The 20,003-nt window shown below is 40.4% G+C and overlaps 1 protein-coding gene across 12 annotated transcripts in view; it reads left to right on the top strand.

The window, feature by feature from the left end:
- LOC129674066 (1-phosphatidylinositol 4,5-bisphosphate phosphodiesterase beta-4) overlaps positions 1 to 7,296 on the top strand; it is a 382,363-nt gene extending 375,067 nt beyond the window's left edge. For 8 of the 12 annotated variants that reach the window (XM_055604042.1, XM_055604240.1, XM_055604452.1 and 5 more), the window contains 4 exons: positions 426 to 483; positions 908 to 994; positions 3,715 to 3,751; positions 5,747 to 7,296. In XM_055604042.1, the coding sequence (XP_055460017.1) occupies positions 426 to 483; positions 908 to 994; positions 3,715 to 3,751; positions 5,747 to 5,835 (271 nt within the window). In that variant the 3' untranslated portion in view covers positions 5,836 to 7,296. The remainder of the gene's footprint in view (positions 1 to 425; positions 484 to 907; positions 995 to 3,714; positions 3,752 to 5,746) is intronic. The other 4 variants (XM_055604786.1, XM_055604629.1, XM_055604702.1 and 1 more) reach the window with 1 other exon arrangement.
- Positions 7,297 to 20,003: the final 12,707 nt, after the last annotated feature.

The raw sequence follows: 20,003 nt of genomic DNA, 5'->3' as shown, positions 1-20,003 counted from the left end.
TCCTTGCTAGAGCAATAAGACAGTTAAAGGAGATCAAGGGGATACAAATTGGAAAGGAAGAAGTCAGAGTATATGTGAGTGACCCCAAAAATTCAACCAGAGAACTCCTTCAGCTGATAAACACCTTCAGTGAAGTGACTAGATACAAAATTAACTAAAAAAAAAAAATCAGTAGCCCTCCTGTATAAAATAAATCTTAAAAATAGAAAACCATAAAGAAACAGTATTGGTTAATCTGAATGATGTGTACACAGCTAGCTTTTGTATTTTACTATATATTTTGTGTGTTTGAAAAATACTACAATAAAATTTAAGGGGAAAGGAATCACTAATCTTACCTGGAAAATGCAGTGAGGAAAGACGGTTCCGGTGGACATAAGTGAATCTCACGTGGTGTTGTGCTATTATCTATCTGTTGTTTTTAGGCGAGTCAGGGAGTTGAACAGCAGCAACACAAAAAAGTTTCTAGAAGAAAGAAAGCGAGTAAGTATTCCACGTTTTTCTCGGCACTCCTCTTTGAAAAAAAAGTCTGTAACCAATAACTTGTGCTTGCATACCAGCATTTAAAGCTGATGTGCTTAATTTCATTTTTTTTGAACATTAAATATTCCAGCTTTGCCCTTCCCTGAAAGCCAAAGCAATCTCTTACTACCATCATTATGGAAATTATCTGAAGGATTTTATGTAGGTGACATTTTAGTCATGCATAGGTGCTTAACCATTTTATAAGATTTGGGAAGGAAAGATCTGCCCAATATGTTCTATGAATTTAAACTCAACAGTTTTGGGGTACTTTTCATTCCTTTTTGGAAAGTATGATCACCCTCAATTAAATTATAACCTTAATAAGCTGTCCATCATTTATAATTTTGAAACAACATGGAATGGTCTTTTTTTTTTTTTCTAGCTGGCAATGAAGCAGTCAAAAGAAATGGATCAATTGAAAAAGGTCCAACTAGAGCACCTGGAGTTCCTCGAGAAGCAGAATGAGCAGGTATTTCACCTGATGTGCACAGAAGACATAGGCAGCCTGTCCGCCTCTGGGATGCGGTGCCCTGGCCCACAGGGACCCTTTGGGAAGGCCTGTGGCCAGGGACTACAGTGGAGGGTAGAGAGCTTTGCTGAGTGCATAGGTGCTTCCTGCCTCTCATCCAAAAGGAACAGAAGTGCTGTTTGTGGAGTGGGAGAGGAAAACGGCTGTGGGGGCTCTCTTAAAGGGGCAGCTCCTAAGAGTGATGCCACTAAAAGGGAGGCATGAGCAAGTAGGTTACAGATTACTTCTTCATTTTCGGTTAGAGCTGTGCAGGTGTTAGTGTATTAAAAGCAAAAGAGAAGAACCATCTGTTTTCAGTGACAATCTAAAAAGTGAACTGTAACTTCTTCCCATGGTCCCACAGCAGGATCTAAATGTTTGCCTACATAACTCAACAAACAGCCCCCAGCCCTCTTTTGTTTGTTTGTTTGTCTCAAAAAAGAAAAACACTAAATTCAGAAGTGCAAGTGCACATACGATAGTTATACAGGCTCCACCAAGTCATTTACTCACACCAGGACACATCTGTTTCCAGGAAGCAGCGTTTGAAGGGTGGTGTAGCAGGCTCTGTCTCATGTGGGCCACAGCCCGCTGCCTTCCTTTCACCCTCTAGCTCACCGGGCTGCAGCCCCCAGCAAAGTGTACATTTCTGTCCCACTTGGTTCCAGTTCACTCTTGGTTCGGACATTGTACTTTGTTGATAATTTACACCGTTTGGAAACTGTGAGCTTTTGATGAAATAATCATACTGCATTTTTTTTTACATTTCTTCCCTTCTAGAAGGCAGTCCTATGTAAGATTTTTTTTTTCAGAGTAAATAGCTTATCCTGAAGAATACTTCAGGAGGAATTACATTTTAAAAGGCCCTTAAGAAAGGAACACAGACCCATGGACTCATTTTTGTGTTGTAGCTTAGGCAACAAACCTAGCTTCTTGTTTCAAATCCTCACTCTCTGTTGGACAGAACTCAGTCCTCTCGTGGTTCCGAATTACGTTCCTCATCTCCTTTTCAGCTAAGCAATTCTAGTCACGAATACTACTGTGATCCCCAAAAGACAGTATCCAGTTCATTTGACCAGCTCACAAATACATCCTCTTCTGGTACAGTACAATCCCCAAAGCCCCAGGACTCACATCGGTGCTGCAAGGAAAGCAGAGAATGGGCACCTCAGGGAGGCGTTAGGATCTCCTTAGAAGAAGGGCCTGATGAAAGGCCAGGCATACTTGGGTTTTGACTGTCTGAATTGGGAAACTAATTAGAAATTAGTGTGCTGCTTAAAGAGTTTGACTAAAGAATGTAAATGTGCTAAAAATTACTCCTCACTGCGTAGTGATGAAGATCAGAGCTAGAATACAGTTTTCAGGTGTTGCTACTTTTAAAGCATAATAAAGAAATCGCTATGAGCTTTATACTGATGCATGGTGAATTCAAACCATATCAGACTGCTTGTGTTAAAATGCTGTGTTACTAGTAGTTGTATTGATTAGACCATGTTCTTAAAATTCACATAATGCCTATTAATACATCATAAGCAGCATCTGCCAACTACAACTGAGATTTTTTTGAGTCACAGAAACTTAAGAAAATACTGAACAGAAAATATTTTGATATAAAAATGCAATGATAGTCAATAAAAAGACATTCACTATATCAAATAGAAACTTCCAGCAAGTTGGGAATTGACTTTCTACATTAAGCTTCCATTTGCAAATGTCACTTGCTCCATAGCAAAGCCAACACCTGTATGTTTGTAGTGTATTTAACATGAAGGACAAGAAGCACTGGTCTCCATCCCTCTGCTACAACACTCTCCTAGGCACAGTGCAGGGGGTTCGGGGAATCCACTTGTCTCCTCGTGAACACAAGGTGGTGCTATATAACCGAACTCCATTCACAGCCAGGTACACGTTCCTTTAGCAAAACAGTTTGCCATCTTCACACAATCCCAGACTCCTAAAGTAGTTGTTAAGCCTAAGACTTCTTCCTTTTGTGTAGAACAAAGATGATTTAACTTAAACATCCATAAAATATTGTCTTTGTGGTTTCTTAATTTCTCCCTATCGTAGTCCCCCCTCCAGCCCTACCAACCCCAAAATAAAGCCTGATGGATCTATGTAACTAGCTAGACTGCTGTGAAAGGGATTGGGAGACACAGCTAAAGGGAATCACACAGTTTGGTTTTGATTCTGGCTCCTGGGTCCTCTGTGAAGCACCTTCTAGTCTTGCTTCTTTTACCAGCCATGGAATATGTACATTTTTAATCTTGGGGCATAGTTCTTCCCATAGTCCTCTAACCAGTGTTCCATCTGTCTTGACGTGTACCATTTCAGACATCTAACAATTCCATTACTGTCACATTCAAGTCTTAAAAATTAGTATCTGACATCAATCCTACCACTCAGTAAAGCAAGAGAACGGCCTCAGCTCAAAGCTCAGGCCCAGTCCCTCACAGGAGAGAGGCCCACATTGGGCTAACAGGCGTGGTTGTTTGTTATGTTATTTTTATTCCTTTGTTTAGCTCACTTTGGGGAAAGTTGTTGCTGATGGGTGTATACTTGTTTTACTCTTAGCTTTTTTGCTTTCTGTATATGGTTTTGCACTCATTTCTCAAAATCATTTCAGTATTCATTTATTTTCTATGTATGACTTAATTTTGACATTACTGTTTTTGTACAAACAGCTTTTGAAATCCTGTCATGCAGTGTCCCAAACACAAGGTAGGACTAAATTTTTGATGATAAGCAAGACCTTGCTTTCCTTCTGGCTATGTCAGTATTCTTGGTTTGATTTCCATTTATAACTCCCATCTGGTCATAACTAACTAACTGATATCTTAAGGGTTTAGACTTAAAACCCTGGCTATTTCATGCTTGAATTCCTCATACTACTTGTTCTGAAATGCTGTCACATGTGTTTGTGGTAGTTTTCTAGCCAGCATTTCCAGTTATAAAAACAGTAATTGGGTTGTGGTCATGAAGACAACCCAGACAAAAGAACGTTATTATTATATAATGTCTGTAGGTGCTTTTCAGTGATGTCATATTGTGGTCTATGTGCCGAAATGTTATAATAAAATGGTTTTTGCCATGTTCGCTGTTAAGTCTCACCTGCTGTGACTAGTCACCCTTATGAGGTGACCATATAATTGTCCATCTGAAGCAGAAACAATATTTTTAAGAAACATGTCTCTTCCTAATTGCCACATATATGCTAAACTGTCCCAGGCAATAGGAACGGGTGAATGGGTGATCACCCTGCTCATGTAAGAATTTAACTCTCAGGGTAATCTCTTAACGGCATGTAACTATGCATTTTATACTATGTTCAATAGAATCCTTACATAGAAAGGGGCAGAAATGTCGGGAGTCTTTTATTACTGTTTACTGAACATCAAGTCATTTAATTTCCAGTGCTGACAATGTCTCACTGTCATCTCTATGGATACTGTTTGTGTCATTATTTCATGTTTGTATATTTTTCTCCATTTCTTCATTTTTCTGTGAGCACTACTATATGTCAGGCATTGAAAATTATATGGGCAGAGGGAATCATTAGCCCCAAGTTTACACAGACCTAAAATTCTTTAGTGATGTTTTATCTACCCTCACAAACATGAAAATGAAAGTCATAATGCTAAAATAATGATGAGCACTGTATCTTATCTGTGAGTTAAACTGACTTTTGCTATGGGACTTCATTTGGAAGACTTAGTTCTAGTATGATCTAAAATGGTTCAGCCCCTCCCTCTGACCTTCCATTTAGTTAGAATATCTAAGCAAACAAGAACAGTAACATCAGGGCACTTTTGAGCCTTCTTTTTGAAATGTATCTCTATAGATTTTTTTTCTGTTTCCGTTTTTAGCTGTCCTTTGTTTTAGGTGCATATCACTAAAAGGGGGAGAGCATTTCTTACCCCTCCAAAAGATGCAAGCATGTGGGCTGGGCATCTAGGATTTGGTTGGAAAGTCAAAGTGAAATGAACCACTTAATTGATTTCCCCATGTTCTCAAGTAATCACTTGTCACTGGAACATGCTTCTATAGCCCCTCTCGAATAGTGACTGTCATAGTCATGAGATTTAATTCATTCTGGCTTATACCCTGGCTGTCCATAAAAAGTAAACTACTTGAGAGAAGTAAGAGCCCCAAAGTTTGCACAGTAAGATTTCTGGAATCCTGCATGTTCCTGTAATGTTCTACTTAGAGTCAGAGCTGTGCGATGTACATGCTCTTACCTTGCTTATCCCAGCAGAGAGACTCTCAAAAAAATTACTTTTAATTAAACTTCAGACTGCTCAAGAAATTAAGTGTACACAAACAGTGCTTTTTGAAAATGATAGAGTTATCCAAACAGAGTCACAGCAACACAGGAAACTAAACCAAATAATTTGATTTGGCATCATCTAAGTATCTACCTCAAGTTCTTTTCATGTGGTTTTCCCAGAAATGTGTAGGCCAGATTTTCTCAGAATTTCATGTACATTAACGTTTCCTTGGAAGATATTGTTGAAATACAGATTCAGATTCTGTGGACCTTAAGCAAACTCCAACATTCTGCATTTCTGGGAATACCACCCAAGAGGTCCTGAGATTGTCAGTCTTCTTGCCACATTTATGTAACAAGGATGGGTTTAGCAGGAAAAGAGACTAGAACCAGTGGGATGCCTCCAGGAGGAAACTTCCGTGTGTCAGGACGTGTTTCTGATGTTGTAGGCGAAGGAGATGCAGCAGATGGTGAAATTGGAAGCCGAGATGGACCGCAGACCAGCAACAGTAGTATGAAGCTGCAGGGTGCGAACTAAAGCTGGACAACCATGGACCATCAGGAGAGCATGGCCGGCTTCTGAACACACACTCCAAGGACAAAAGCTGTCTTCTTGTTTCGTCTATGTATAGACACGGTGTTACCTGAGACCACACAGGCTGGGGATGACCAAGCATTCTTCGGTTTAACAATTTGAGTATTGAGTTTCTTTGGCCAACCAAAAGTAGCTATGTATCCACACACATTAAAAAAAAAAAAAAATCCCCCTGTTCCTGACAGGCAGAGTTGAACCATGATACGCAACTTAATCATGTTTGCTACGAGACAGCGTCACAAGTCAGTGGGCTTGGTGATAACAGCTCTGCTTTGTGGTGCATTAGGACATGTTTGAACTGCTGCAAAAAAAAGTGCATTAGTAACAATAGTAAACGCATGCACTAGAAAAAAACAACTCTGTCTACAGTTCCTTAGCAGAAGTGGTGTCTGCTATACAAGTCACTTTGCAGAATTTTCTACACCTAAGTTACCTCATCAGTAAGTGCCATGTCTTTACCATGCCGTAAGATGCTAATTTCCTGTAAATGTTGCCGACATTGTTAGTTCTATAGAGACACAAAAGAGTGTTCCTGTGCCAAGCTCATCAGTGCTCTAAGGGGGACTCAGCAGGCTCGTTTCAGAAAGTTTACAGCTGACACTGCTTTGTAGGAATTGCTTCTGCAGATCCCACATATTACAATCCACTGTACGCTATGAGGGTCGTGAAGTGGTTATTGGCAAATGTTTGTATGTGACTGTGTACAAAGTATTTATATTCCTTAATTCTCACAGTTATAGTGCAAAATCACCTAACCATTACCACAGGACAAGACTAGTAAACAGGAACCATAGACCTAATGTTTTGCATGATGCGCAAGCACCAAGTCTGACAAACCCATTCAGACAAAGTTAACCTACCACCAAATACTGGGTAAGTAAGTGTATGGCACAGAATATTATTTGACTATCAAGACTTTTAGCATAATGAAAAAGTCTATACATATGTGTATATGAATAATGTGGGCATTCTTGATACTTCAAGTTCTAGTTTGGAAAAAATACATAACTAATTTAATTTTACACAAAAATATTTATGCAGATTTTCAGACTTTCATATCAGGAAATAACCTTTTTATGTGTGTTAAATATCCAAACGATTTGCTACCGTGTTAATCTGCATGGTCTTTTCGCCTGCTGTAGTTGCATTTGCAGGTGACACATAAAGTGGAACACTGGGATCAAGTCATGCTGCCCAAGCCAAGAGGAGCACAGGAAGGCCGGTAGCCTAGGATAAGTCATACTCCTTATTTTAGGGTTCAAAATGCCAACTTGATTATTGTATATGGTTGTACAAATTGATTCTGTGTGTTCCTCTGAAGAGGGCAGATAACATTATGAGACAATGAAGGCTCAAATTCAACATACAACTTCTCTAATAAAAAATGAAAACACATGGAATGTCTATCAGAGTATTTGCTTTCGACCCGCGTTCGAGAACACCTTTGCCTTTTCATACGTGATCTCTCCACTACTTTCCAAAAGAGCTTCATTTCAAAGCCCCATTGTGGTTTTCCCAACTGACACAAAACACACAGATTCTCTGCACAGAAATTATGGGTTCTTTTGCTTTCCTCGTAGTTATGATTTGAGTAGCTCTATACACTGTCACATTCCTCGTTTTCTTATTTGTAAAACAATGGAATCAGAAGACTGAATCAGCACCAATATCCCATTGAATAAAAGATTATTCATTGGGATTGCCAGTTTTCAAAGATTCTGAGAGCTTCTTTTCCTCAAAGCCAGCAGTCCTTCCAAGAGCCTCGCTCTGCATTAAAGCCCTCACTTGCCACTTGACTCTGCTTTTCAGAAGGCTCCTAGTTTTCCCATTGTTCTGGTCATGCCTTCAGTGGATCTCCATTCTTCTATACCATAATAAATATTTATATTTGCAATTTTAAATCCCAAAACAGTTTTTACCCAGATCATTTTCAGTTTCTGAGACATATTTACCCACAGAAGATCTATTGGAACTACGTTAAAGTAAAAAGAACTAAAATAACAGCAAAATCATGGCTTTTGTTATTAAATAGATGTTTAATATATTATAATATATGTATGTTTATATGTGTGTGTTGTTTCAATATGCATTTCAGAATTGTTCTATTTCTTTTACGGTCATTAGAATATTAATGCAGATTGCACTGAATCTGGAAGTGACTTTTGTTGAGACAATCATTTCTCAGTATTTATTGTACAGAGGCACTATCATGGTAGATCTACCTTCTAGTATCTTCTTTAATTTCCTCAGTCTCTTAACTCATTCTCTTATTACAGAAGTCTCTTATCTCATTGGTTGGATTTATTCATAGGTTACTCTTTAAGGCTGTTATGAATGGCTTCCCACGCCCTACTTTCTTTCTCAACATGTTCCCTATTGATATGTAGAAAAGGGGGAATGAGAGACCAAAGAATTGAAAATTCTTTAAAAATTGAAATTCTTGTTTTTTGGGTATTGGTTTGGGATTTGGAAGACAAGCTTGAACAAAGGTCAGCCATATGAAGACATGTCCAGCCACCTGCCAGGAGGAACTAGCCTTATCACACTCTTTTTCTGCCCCCTAGAGATACAGTTGCTAGGAAACCAGCCCAGATGGCCAGGCCAGAGCCATTTATCATCTTGGCACCTAAAGTAAACCAATAATTTCAAAAGTCAATTCAGTCTGTTCGGTGGGATTATGAGCAGAGATTTCTTCTGAAACTGCTTTAGTGTTGACAATAGGACCACTGACATCAGGAAGGCTGAAATGCCAGCCAAAGGCTGGGCAGTGGGTCAGTCCTCATAAGCATCTGGTTAGTTGACCCACCTGAAGAGACAGGGAGCAATCATATCAGCTTCCAGCAAGTCCAGATTCCACTTGCAGTCCATAGCTGATCCCTGAATAGAGTCAACAAGGTGAAAATCTGCTAAGACAATTCAGACTAGAGACAGAAGTTTAAATTTGTCTAGTAATTAGGGAAAATGAGGAATCCCAAGACCAAGGGAAAAACTCATCTGGGGTCCATTTGAGCTACGCTATATCCCGGTATTCTGACTTTTTAATTTCCTGAAATTCATATTAGCATCACCATTGTATTGAAATCCATATTTTAGAAAAAGCAGTTAACGGTTGTCTACAAGACAGCAGAAGTAGACTCATACCAGTAAGACCTCAGAAAAGCTATGGATTTGGGGTCAGATATACACATTAGACAGATATTTTTAGCATGATGGGATATACCTTTAAGTCTATCTCCAGAAGACAACCAAAAGGAAATTAAAATCTCAAGCTTGTGACTGGTTAATAAGCAGTGAGTGCTCCATCAACTTATCAGAACTCTGTTGATCAATGTCATAACTCTGAACTTCTGAAATCCTATAACAACATAAGCACAACAATAGAGAGGAGGGAGAAATCTGAAATATCTCCCATTTTCAATATGCCTTAAATTACTTTCTTATATCATTACAATTTACATTCACATACTTTAAAACACCTACTTAGACCTTCCAATCTTTCTTGCATTTATCAACTTTGAAATATTTTCCTAGACCCTAAAACAATACTTTTGAAGCCCTGGCCCGCGGGGCTTCAACAGGGTTCCTAAAGTAGGAGAATGGAAGGAATGGGGGGGGGAGGTAGGGACAAGAGACGCAGGAATGAAAGCCAAGTCTGTTTGTCTGATCAAGGCTTCCGTTTATTAGAAATTTTTACCCAACTTATATAGGGAGAAGGCAGGAAAAGGGGAAGGTTAATCTACTGCTGCAGGAAATAGGAAGACTGCTTTCATGGGTTAAATATTGTACCTGCAAGATATCATAAGGATGTTCTCTTAAGATATTTTACGGATGCTCTAACAAATGGATGTCCTCACAATCTATCACCCATGATTTAGGGTCTTAGATAACTCTTTCACTAAATAGCTTTAGGTCTCCACTAAATGACCTTTGCTCTCTACTTGGCTTTGGCTTCAGTAACTACCTTTGTTTCCACTAGATAGCTTTGGCTCACTAATTGACTTTGGCTTCCGTAGATGCCTTTGTCTCCACTAGATAGCTTTGACTTTGGCTTCCGTAGATAGCTTTGGCTCCTGGCATCTCCTCCCTTCTTAAACAATTTAAGAGGCTAGCAGGTAGATTTTGAACATGAGGTCTTTTGCAGAAGGACCAGAGGGGGGAAGTAGTGACCTGATCCTCCCAAGGCTTTTTGCAGCCTTTTGGGTGCCTTTTTGGGGAGGAGAGGAAGACCCCATCAAAACCTGAGGGCATCCCCAGCAGATTTTGGTTAGGGGTAATCAGACACCAACCTCTATGCAATCAGGTTTGCTTCTCAGGGGACTCAGAAGCGGGCAATTGGGCCCTCCCCTTGCAATGTCATCTTGTACCCCATTACAGGTACCCAGGAAAGCATTTATCTGAGTTTCATGCTGTTCTCATGAGAGCCAAACATAAGCAGTCAAGACCCATGTGATGGACTGTCAGCAGTCTTCCTCCAGCTCAGCTAAGCCTCTGTCAGCCGAATCAAGTCTGTGATAATTAACTTGTATGGATTTAGATGCCAGGGAGTCAATTTGCTGTTTTACAAAGCCAGTAAGACTTTCAATGGCTCATGGGCTGAAAGATATGAGGAGAAGGAAACCCACCAAGGGTCCCAAGATTGAAGGAAGGAGGATGGTGAGCCAGGGAGAGGTTGAAAACCAATTATGAAACCAACTTTCCTCTTGTTCTCTCTGTCTCTTTCTCTCTTTTAAGCCTCTCTAACCTTAGCCATGCTGTCCCTTACAATCCCAGTATAATCTGTGTAAAAGCAGCACTCTTCCTTAAGGGCAGCACATAGCAGTCATCTTGACTGGAGGGGGTCTTCTTTGACATCATTATCATTGTCAGGAGAAAACTCCTCATCCACTTGTTGCACCAGGTGTTCCAGTATCCATCAAACTGCTTCCTTTTCCTATGAAAGAAACACAGACAGCTCCTCGTCCCCATATGAGTACAGGGTCGGGTCTATGCCATTGATTTGTTAAAGGATTTTACTTTAGCAAAAATTTTTTGGCTTTTGTATGCCAAAATCTATCTGTTGCAGATTTACCATGCTTATCCAAATTTTTTAGAAAATTTAGGTGTCGAGGGGAGTGGCTCCCCCTTCTTTGTTTTTTGCAAGTAAATCTTAATTGTTTAGTGGGCACACTCTAGCATGCCTTGTCCTTGAAGATAGCAAGGTATTCCACTTATGTGAGAAACTTGAAACTGTTGACAATTATTTTAAAAGATTTGTTAGTATATCCTGTTCCATTGTCAGTTTTAAATTGCTTAGGAACTCGTAGAACATTAAAAGCCTATAGACAATGAGCAATAACATTTTTTGTAGTTTCTCCTGGTTGAGTGGCAAAAATAAATCAAGAGTAGGTATCAATGCAAACATGTACATATTTTAATTTTTTAAATTTAGGAATTATGAGTAATATCCTTTTGCCAAATCTGATTTGGAACCAATCCTTTAGGACTGACTCCCAAATGAGAAACAAGCTGAAATTGAGGACAAGTACTGCAAGCCTTGACTATATTACGTGCCTGTTTCTTAGTCAACCCGTATTTAACTCTTAAGGTTTGACTATTAAGATGATGCATGTTATGGGCATCTTGGGCACTTTAACTGTAAACAATAAACTTTTGGTGGCTTTATGTGCCAATGCATTTCCTTTTAGACAGGGGTCCTGGCAAATTAGAATGAGCCCTCAAATATCATATAAAAAAGGAAAAGTTTCTTTTTTGTATTAACTTTTGAATTTGTAAAAATAAAATTCCAGCAAGAGAAAATATCTGGATTTGACCTGCAGTCTCTAACCTAGAAAAAGACAGAGCTACATATGCACTATCTGTAAAAAAAAAAAAAATGTTCAAAGACTACTTATTAAAACTTTGAAACACAGCCAATACTGTAGATAACTCTGCTATTTGTGCAGATGTGCTAGACACTTGAAAAGACATTGTTTTTCTTTTATAAGCACAGGCAGCAACACCAGATCTCACTCTAGATGGTTCTGAGCCACCATGTGGTTGCTGGGGATTGAACTCAGGACCTTTGGATGAGCAGCCAGTGCTCTTAACTGCTGAGTTATCACCAGGTCTCTCTGTTTGTGACTTTGTTATAATAAGCTTACATATGTTAAAATGCCATATTTATTAGATCTTTTAAAAGTCTGAGAGCCAGCATATTTGAATTACTCTCTGTCTACCTTTATTATCTGCTCTAAACTGCCTCCTATAAAACAGAATGTTATAAATATATATGTACATTTTTAATGTATGTTTTAGAAACAAATTTTAGGTAGATCTACATAGACAAACTTTATGGTTATCCATTTTAAATTTAACCTTTAAAAAAAAGCAACCTAAACAAAGGGACTAGGTAAAACTCAATCTTGTACTCAACTATATAATCTTTAGCATAACTTTAAATCTGCTCTTTTTTTTAACTAAAATCAAAGCAAAATTTTTAATTAAACAATTTGTAAAGGGCCTAGCAAATCTTATCAATCCTATAATATTGTATTAAAACTTAACAGCAAAAAATTAAAGGACAAAAGTTTTATTTAGCATTAAACAGAGAACTAAACTTAGCCTGTAGCCTTTAGCAAAAATGGACTATTCTGGCCATACCAGATCTATAGGCCAGAAAAAAACAGCATTAAAACATTTATTTAGGTACTGTCAGCCAGGCATACTTTTGACCTCTCCCAAAGTGTTGAGAAACTTTTTAAGTTTTTTGTTAGACTGTCCAAGGGTTATTATTTTAAAATACCTGATAAATTTTAAAATGTTTTATAGACTTTAACTCTGATGGTCCAAGACCAAACTTAGAGGTGTTGGTTTAAACTACTTCATGTCCAAAAATATTAATATCATCAGTCATATTTTAAAATATCATCAATTGAAGTCCAGAGATAAACATACACACACATAGAGACACAGCTAAGGAACACAGAAATCTGACATTGTCCCCTTGGAGTAACCAGTATACCCAGATACCAGGATTTGACTGGCCTGGAAGGAGTGGACTCCCTCATGGTTCCTCTCCACAGCTCCCAGATGGAGAGCAGGCTCTAGTAGCCTTCTTTCTACACAGAGTAGGGTCCCAGATTAGGGGAGCAATTTAGGGCTCTTTTTCTGGGAACTGGGGCATCACCCAAATTTCCTTGATCAGATTGGAAACTCTCCAAGCTTTTCAGACCTCACGAGCAAACCAAAACCATAGACCAAAACAAACAGTCGGCACACAAAAACAAAACACAAAGACAAAAAACAACCGCGGTACCTGCTTTTTAAACATTTAAATATATATACAGAGCATAACCATGATTTTAAAAGTTAGAGCTAGAAAAACTCAGAATATATCAGTGAACACAATTTAATCTTTAAAACTAGAAGTGGCTCCATCCCTCTGGTTTCTGTCTGAGAGCTGGCTGAAGCTGACACTGGCTGAAGCCTGTGGGAGGGGACGGGGTAAACTGCCGCTCCGCTGAACAGTCCTGAATCCTGCTCAGCTCTGCAGCTGGCAGAGGCAGGTCTTAGGCCAATTCTAAGGGTGTGGGTGAGCGAGCAAGAGCAAGCGTTCTCATCCACCCATTTCTCTGCAAGCCATCCAAGCCTGGCCCGCAATAGAGGAGTGGGAAGGAGACAAGTAGTGTTCCGTTCCTCCTGCTCACCGTGCTAAGGCTCTGCTCCATGCGCCTTCTGCCCCGGCCCACCTGGGGGCCTTTTTTCTTTGTTTTGGGCGGAAGGGAAGCAGCACAAGGGAAGTGGGCTATGAGACTTAGCAGTTTCTTCCCCTGACTCTGTTTCATCCTCACTATCTAGCTCCTAAATAATTTTTTGCTCTCAAATTACAGAAATCTGTTTGAGCTCCTTTATGAACACTTGAAATAACCTTAGAAGTACCTCTCTCTCTCTCTCTCTTTTTTTTTTACTGCTCTAATTTTACAAGTAACTTTTTAGCTTTTGAGATTCCTTTTTGTTTACCCTTACTGCTTGCGCCTTGAGGGAATCCTTCAGTCCCTGTAAGAATAAGACATGCTTATTCAAATCTCGTCCCATAACTCATCGTTCTGACTTACCTCTCGGATCAAGCTCACAGACGGGCGGCTCTGTGGAGATATCTCATATAGTTTTAGTTCCCGGTGGAAACGCTGAATCCTTGTATATTTTAGTGGCCACTTTGAAGAACGACGTTCAATCCAGATCTCCGTACCTTTAGGTCACGTTGGATGCCAGATGTGCCCCGGCCCGTGGGGCTTCAACGGGGTTCCTAAAGTAGGAGAATGGAAGGAATGGGGGGGGGGGGGAGGTAGGGACAAGAGATGCAAGAATGAAAGCCAAGTCTGTTTGTCTGATCAAGGCTTCCGTTTATTAGAAATTTTTACCCAACTTATATAGGGAGAAGGCAGGAAAGGGGGAAGGTTAATCTACTGCTGCAGGAAATAGGAAGACTGCTTTCATGGGTTAAATATTGTACCTGCAAGATACCATAAGGATGGTTTCTTAACATATCTTACAGATGCTCTAACAAACGGATGTCCTCACAATCTGTCACCCATGATTTAGAGTCTTAGATAACTCTTTCACTAAATAGCTTTAGGTCTCCACTAAATGACCTTTGCTCTCTACTTGGCTTTGGCTTCAATAACTACCTTTGTTTCCACTAGATAGCGTTGGCTCACTAATTGACTTTGGCTTCCATAGATACCTTTGTCTCCACTAGATAGCTTTGACTTTGGCTTCCATAGATAGCTTTGGCTCCCGGCACTTTTTAAATTCTCAGAACTTAAACTATTATACCCTCAGACCTTACATAAACTTTACCTCTTTTTATCCAGTTATTCACCATAAGACATAGGCAACTAACATGAAGCCTGTGAACAAGGCAAACCTCTTTACCTTCCTAAATGAAAGACCTAGTACCTGGTAGTTCTAACTAGCTAATGAACTGACCAATGAACTAACAGTGGATATAATTGTCTGCTCTTTTGCTGCAAAGTTACCATTAGCTTAGCTTAGCCATCACTGTGATCAGAGACCTGAGAAGGATAAATATAAGCCAAATGTACTAATCTATGTACCAATCAAAGTGACAGAGATACTAGTTAGTTCATCACCTAGGCAGTTGTGCCTGGCTCCTGTGGTCTCATGGCATCATGAGCAGAGGCGGTCCAGCAATCAAGCACAGAAAATGAGAGACTGCTTCTGTGGGAAAGGAACAAAAGAAATCAACCTCACCTCATCTTCAGCAACGTGAAACAATGACTCTCCAGGTGTCCACAGCATTGTCCACAGTTTAGGCTGGGCCTTAGTGGTGAGCCAGTTGGGGCAGAGTCACCCAGTGGTTAGTGTACCACAATCCAGAGTCAAAGTCATCTGCCATTGTGCCCAAATCTTCTCAGAGACCTTGGGGAGCTCCGCCAGAATTTTGGGACTCTCTGTTATAATAAGCTTACACATATTAAATGCCATATTCATCAGATATCTGACAAGCTTGAGGGCCAGCATATCTGGTCTACTCTAAATTACATCCTGTAAAACATAATGCTATAATCTCTGATTCTGGCATATCACTTAGATGAGTGTTTTAGGACCATATCTATTTCAAGTAGCTCTATATAGGCAAACTTTATAGTTACCCATCCTAGGCTTAACCTTGAAAACATAAACAAAAGACTAGCTAAAGCTCAATTGCAGTCATTAGCTTAACTTTAAACATCTTTCTGAACTAAAATCAGGGCAAAACTTTCAATCAGATACAGTTCATAGAGGGGCTAGCAACTCCTGCTGATCTACCACATTGCATTAAAACTGAACAGCAAAAGCTTATAGGACAAAAGCTACACTTAGCACTAAACAGAGAACTGAACAGAGCTGACAGCCCTCAACAAAGATGGTGGTAAAACCGCCAGTCCACCTTCTTTATCTCTGCACCAACATGGTGGCTACAGGACATGGTCGGCAATTTAAAACTTAGCCATTAGATGTCACTGATGGCGTTGCTACCTCCCATGGTATAGCAAGCACTGTGGAGCATTTATAGTTTGCTGTAACCAAGTAATCAAATGAGTTGTAGAACCAACTACATAACAGAACACTACAGAACAATTTTAAACTGTACTTGAACTATTTTGACCACACCAAACCTATCAGCCAGAAAGAAAAGCCTTAATTTATTCATTCAGGAAATGGCAGCCAGGCACATAATGGCTAAAATGACTCGATGACAATCCTATATAACCCTGGGCTAACATGGAGCTGCAGTCCTCTTCCCCATTTAAAGAACATAAGCAAACATTTAGCATTGAAGAATCACCAGCCTTTTAAATGAAGAGCAACATATTTTACAGTTCTTTCTCAAATCATATTTGCAGGTATGAAAAAACAAAGCAAATATAGTTCTTGTGGCCTCTGGTTTTCTATACATAACATTATATATGCCTTCAGGTTCCTAGCTCCATTCTTCTGTTTTAACCAGACATTTTTGCTTTAGACAAGCTATTTTTTTCTTTTCTTTGCTTTATACCAGTCTCTTGCTTTCTCTCTTGCTCTTCAGACAACATAAAAACTCCCATCAAAATCCTTCTCATTTATTTTTTTACTAAGTCATTCCATGGGTTTTTACCACCCTGACACGATACACTGTAAAAACTTCAAGTTTCTTAATTGGCTCAAACAGTATGGCTTGGTTTCACTTGGTAAATGAATAAATACCAAGGTCTTTTGACCTCCCCCAAAGGGTTGAGAAACTATTTCAAGTTCTTTGTTAGACTGCCCAAGGTCATTATTTAAAATGTCTGATGAACTTTAAAATGTTTCATAACCTTAAACACATTTTTAGAAGAAATGTATTTTGGCAATATCAAAATAAAGTACCCTTTTTTAAAAAAGTGAAATCACAAAGCATAACCATAATTTGAAAAGTCAAAACCAAATCTTAAAATCAAATTTTACCAGTACAAACAATCGAGTCTCTACAATCAATACCAACTTAAAATGAGATGTGTCTTAGTCTAAAAGGAAATAGGATGACAAACAAATTCATTGTAACTAAGAGGTTCTGGAAATTTTTTCTTTGCCCTACCCCATACCATGTGGCAATTTCAAATGGCAAAGTCACATCACATGCATGGCAAGCCACATGGTTGCTATTTAAAAACATCTGTGCTTCGACAGATCTCACAAACATATATCCACACACATATATTCTAAACAAGAGTTTGAATTTACCCTTTAAACATATCCAACAACTGCTACTCTAAAACCAGGACATACAGAGCATATTAAGCATTTGAGATCAGTCAAAAGTATGTAATGGCCATACATGCACTTAAACAGACAAACAAAACTTTTCTTACTCATCCAGCCATAATTTCAAGCACTTTGTCGCATCAGCCTGTGTGAGCTCATGAAGCCCGCCCTCCCCTTGGGAGTTTGGGACTTGCTGGCAGTGTTTCCCGGGATGTCACATGAGGCAGCCACCCCTGCATCCTCGCCTCTGACCTCTCATGCTGACCCTGAAAGAGTAGTGGGCACCACCAAAGTGCGGGCCACTGCCCCAGCTGCTGCCCCTGCCACCAGAGGACTCTCAAAGTGCGCTTGGCCCACTGCCGCCATGATTAGCAGCCAGGAGCAATCCAGACAATTTTATCCCCGGCCACACCCTCACATTCCTGCCCATCTGCTGCTGACAGAGCACCAGAGAATCCAATGCAGTGGGACTCAGGGAGGGGTAAAAGCTCTCGGGTGGAAGGGTTGCAAGAAACAGGGAGGAAGTCTGTCCCACAGCGTCCATCAGAGTCCAACCGCACAATACAAAGATTCACAAACACAAGGAACAAGACAGACAGACAAATGCGTGCAAAGTAGCTACTCTGCTACTGAAAACAAAATCGGAAACAAGTGCTTGACTTTCACTCATGGTGGGGAAGGCAAAAGCAGAAACAGGTAAACACTGGGAATAAAATAGAAGGATAGGTGCAGACTGAGTGGCTGTGTAGCCATATTGCAACTGAAGTTCAGACCCATTGACCTTCAGGTTCCCGCTTTGGTTTCCCTGCCACAGAAGCTCCAGAGCAGTGGGTAGTTCTGAACCACCTACTGATGGCAGGACTCTACCTGAGTGCCTGCCAAAAAACTGATGACTTTGGCGGCTGTGTGATGGTACCGCATGTCTGTGTATAATCAGGTCATGCTACCGTACAGATATAGACATCCTGAGGATTTTTCAGAATACACATGGACAATGCACTGAGACACTTAGACACTTATGGGCTAACATAAGACCCTCCAGGTCAGGGTCCTGGAGTCTTGGGGGTCCTGGGACAAGCTCGCAAATGTTATGTACAGCTTGTGAGACCCCCAAAGACCACCAGGAATCAACTCTGCTGCAAAACACATGAGAATCTTTTTATTACAAGCTTGATGCTGGGTTGCAGCAACCTCCCTGGTTGAAGAGGAATGTGGCCCCACAGTCTAGGAGAACTGGGTTTTTAAAGGGAAAAACTGCAAGTGGCAGGTTACATGCCTCGGTGTTACATGATTGGGTAAGGGAAATTGACTTTTGAAATAATGGGTTTACTTTAGCGCCAAGTCCATAAACAGTTCTGACCTGGCTATCTGGGCTGGTTTCCTAGCAACTGTATCTCTAGGGGGCAGGAAAAGAATTCGGTAAAGCTGTTTCCTCCCCTGCAGGTGGCTGGACAGGTCTCCACCTGGCTGGCCTTTGTTCAGGCTTGTGCTTTAAACTTTAAACCAATACCCCAAAAAACAATTTTCAATTCTTTGGTCTCTCCTATGCTTATGATACAACATAAACTGAGGGGGATTAACACATCATTCATTATACAAAATAAATACAGATTTTCTGAAGATCCTTAGAAATTATGACAAAATAACGAAACTTCCTTGAAGCCTATAGCAAGTAGGCACCAGCTAAGAGACATAGTTATCTGACAGTTTGTTTGGATCACAAAAGTAAATCTTTGTTCCTTTGTGGAGAAGTTAGTCCATATCCCACTTAGAAAGAGTAGACATTTCTGTGTTAAGGGGTGCAGAGAGAGAGGGAGGGAGAGGGGTAAGAGAGGTGGGCAGAAGATCTGAGGCAGAGTATATTTTCTATATGTATTCTGTGCTGGTTGGTTTACTGTCAGCTTGACACAACCTAGAATCTCTTGGCAGGGAGAAAAACTCAACTGAGGAATTGCCTAAATTAGCCTGACCTTTGGGAGTGTCTACGGGTCATTGTCTTGATTGCTAATTGCTCCAAAATTGCTGGGCAAGTAAGTGATCCTGGCTTGTTTGGTGGATGGGAGCAGGAGATCACAAAGGGGTCAGACTGATTGAGAGAGTACTGGAAGAGACCATTGTAATGGGGGATGGGCATCTCTAGGACTAACTAGAAATCAAGGGAATGGAAACTCCCAGGAATCTCTGAGGGTGACCCACACTGAGACTCCTAGCAATGGAATTATGAACTGGACATCTCCTGTAGCCAGGCAAGACTTCTAATGGAGGGATTGGAGCACCAATCCAGCCACAAAACCTTAGACCTACAATTTGTCCTGCCTACATGTCACGCGCAGCCCTCGCCGATAAGGACGACGCAGCAACAACGGATTTGTCCAGCAGCAACTTTATTGTGAGGCTCTTAACAGCAGATGGAGAAGGACCCCGAACCCTGTGTGTGTTCTGCTTAAGTAGCCAGCAGGGTGACTTGTTCGTCTGTAATTGGTGCTCCACACAAAACCCAATTAGCATGTGGTCTCCAAATGGAGGACCACACAAGCCTACATTAGCATAAGGCAGCGCATGCGCAGATCGCAAAACAATGCTGGCAAGAAGAACCAGGAAGCAGGAAACCGGCGCCATCTTGTAATGGCGGGAGTGGCTCCCGACACCTACAGGATGTGCAGTGGTAAAGATGGAGGAGAAATTGAGGGATTGGCCAACCAATGACTGGTCCAGTTTGAGACTCTCATGCCACAAGAGGGAGCCCAACCCTGACACTGAGAATGATATTCTGCTACACTTGCAGGTAGGAGCCTACCATAATCGTCATCAGAAAGGCTTCACCCAGCAACTGATGGGTGATGCAG

Source organism: Psammomys obesus, unplaced genomic scaffold (genome assembly GCF_907164565.1).
Source record: "Psammomys obesus unplaced genomic scaffold, mPsaObe1.curated_primary_1811, whole genome shotgun sequence".
Lineage (NCBI taxonomy): Eukaryota > Metazoa > Chordata > Mammalia > Rodentia > Muridae > Psammomys > Psammomys obesus.
The sequence above is the reverse complement of the archived record's forward strand: the minus strand, read 5'-3'. Positions and strand labels throughout refer to the sequence as shown.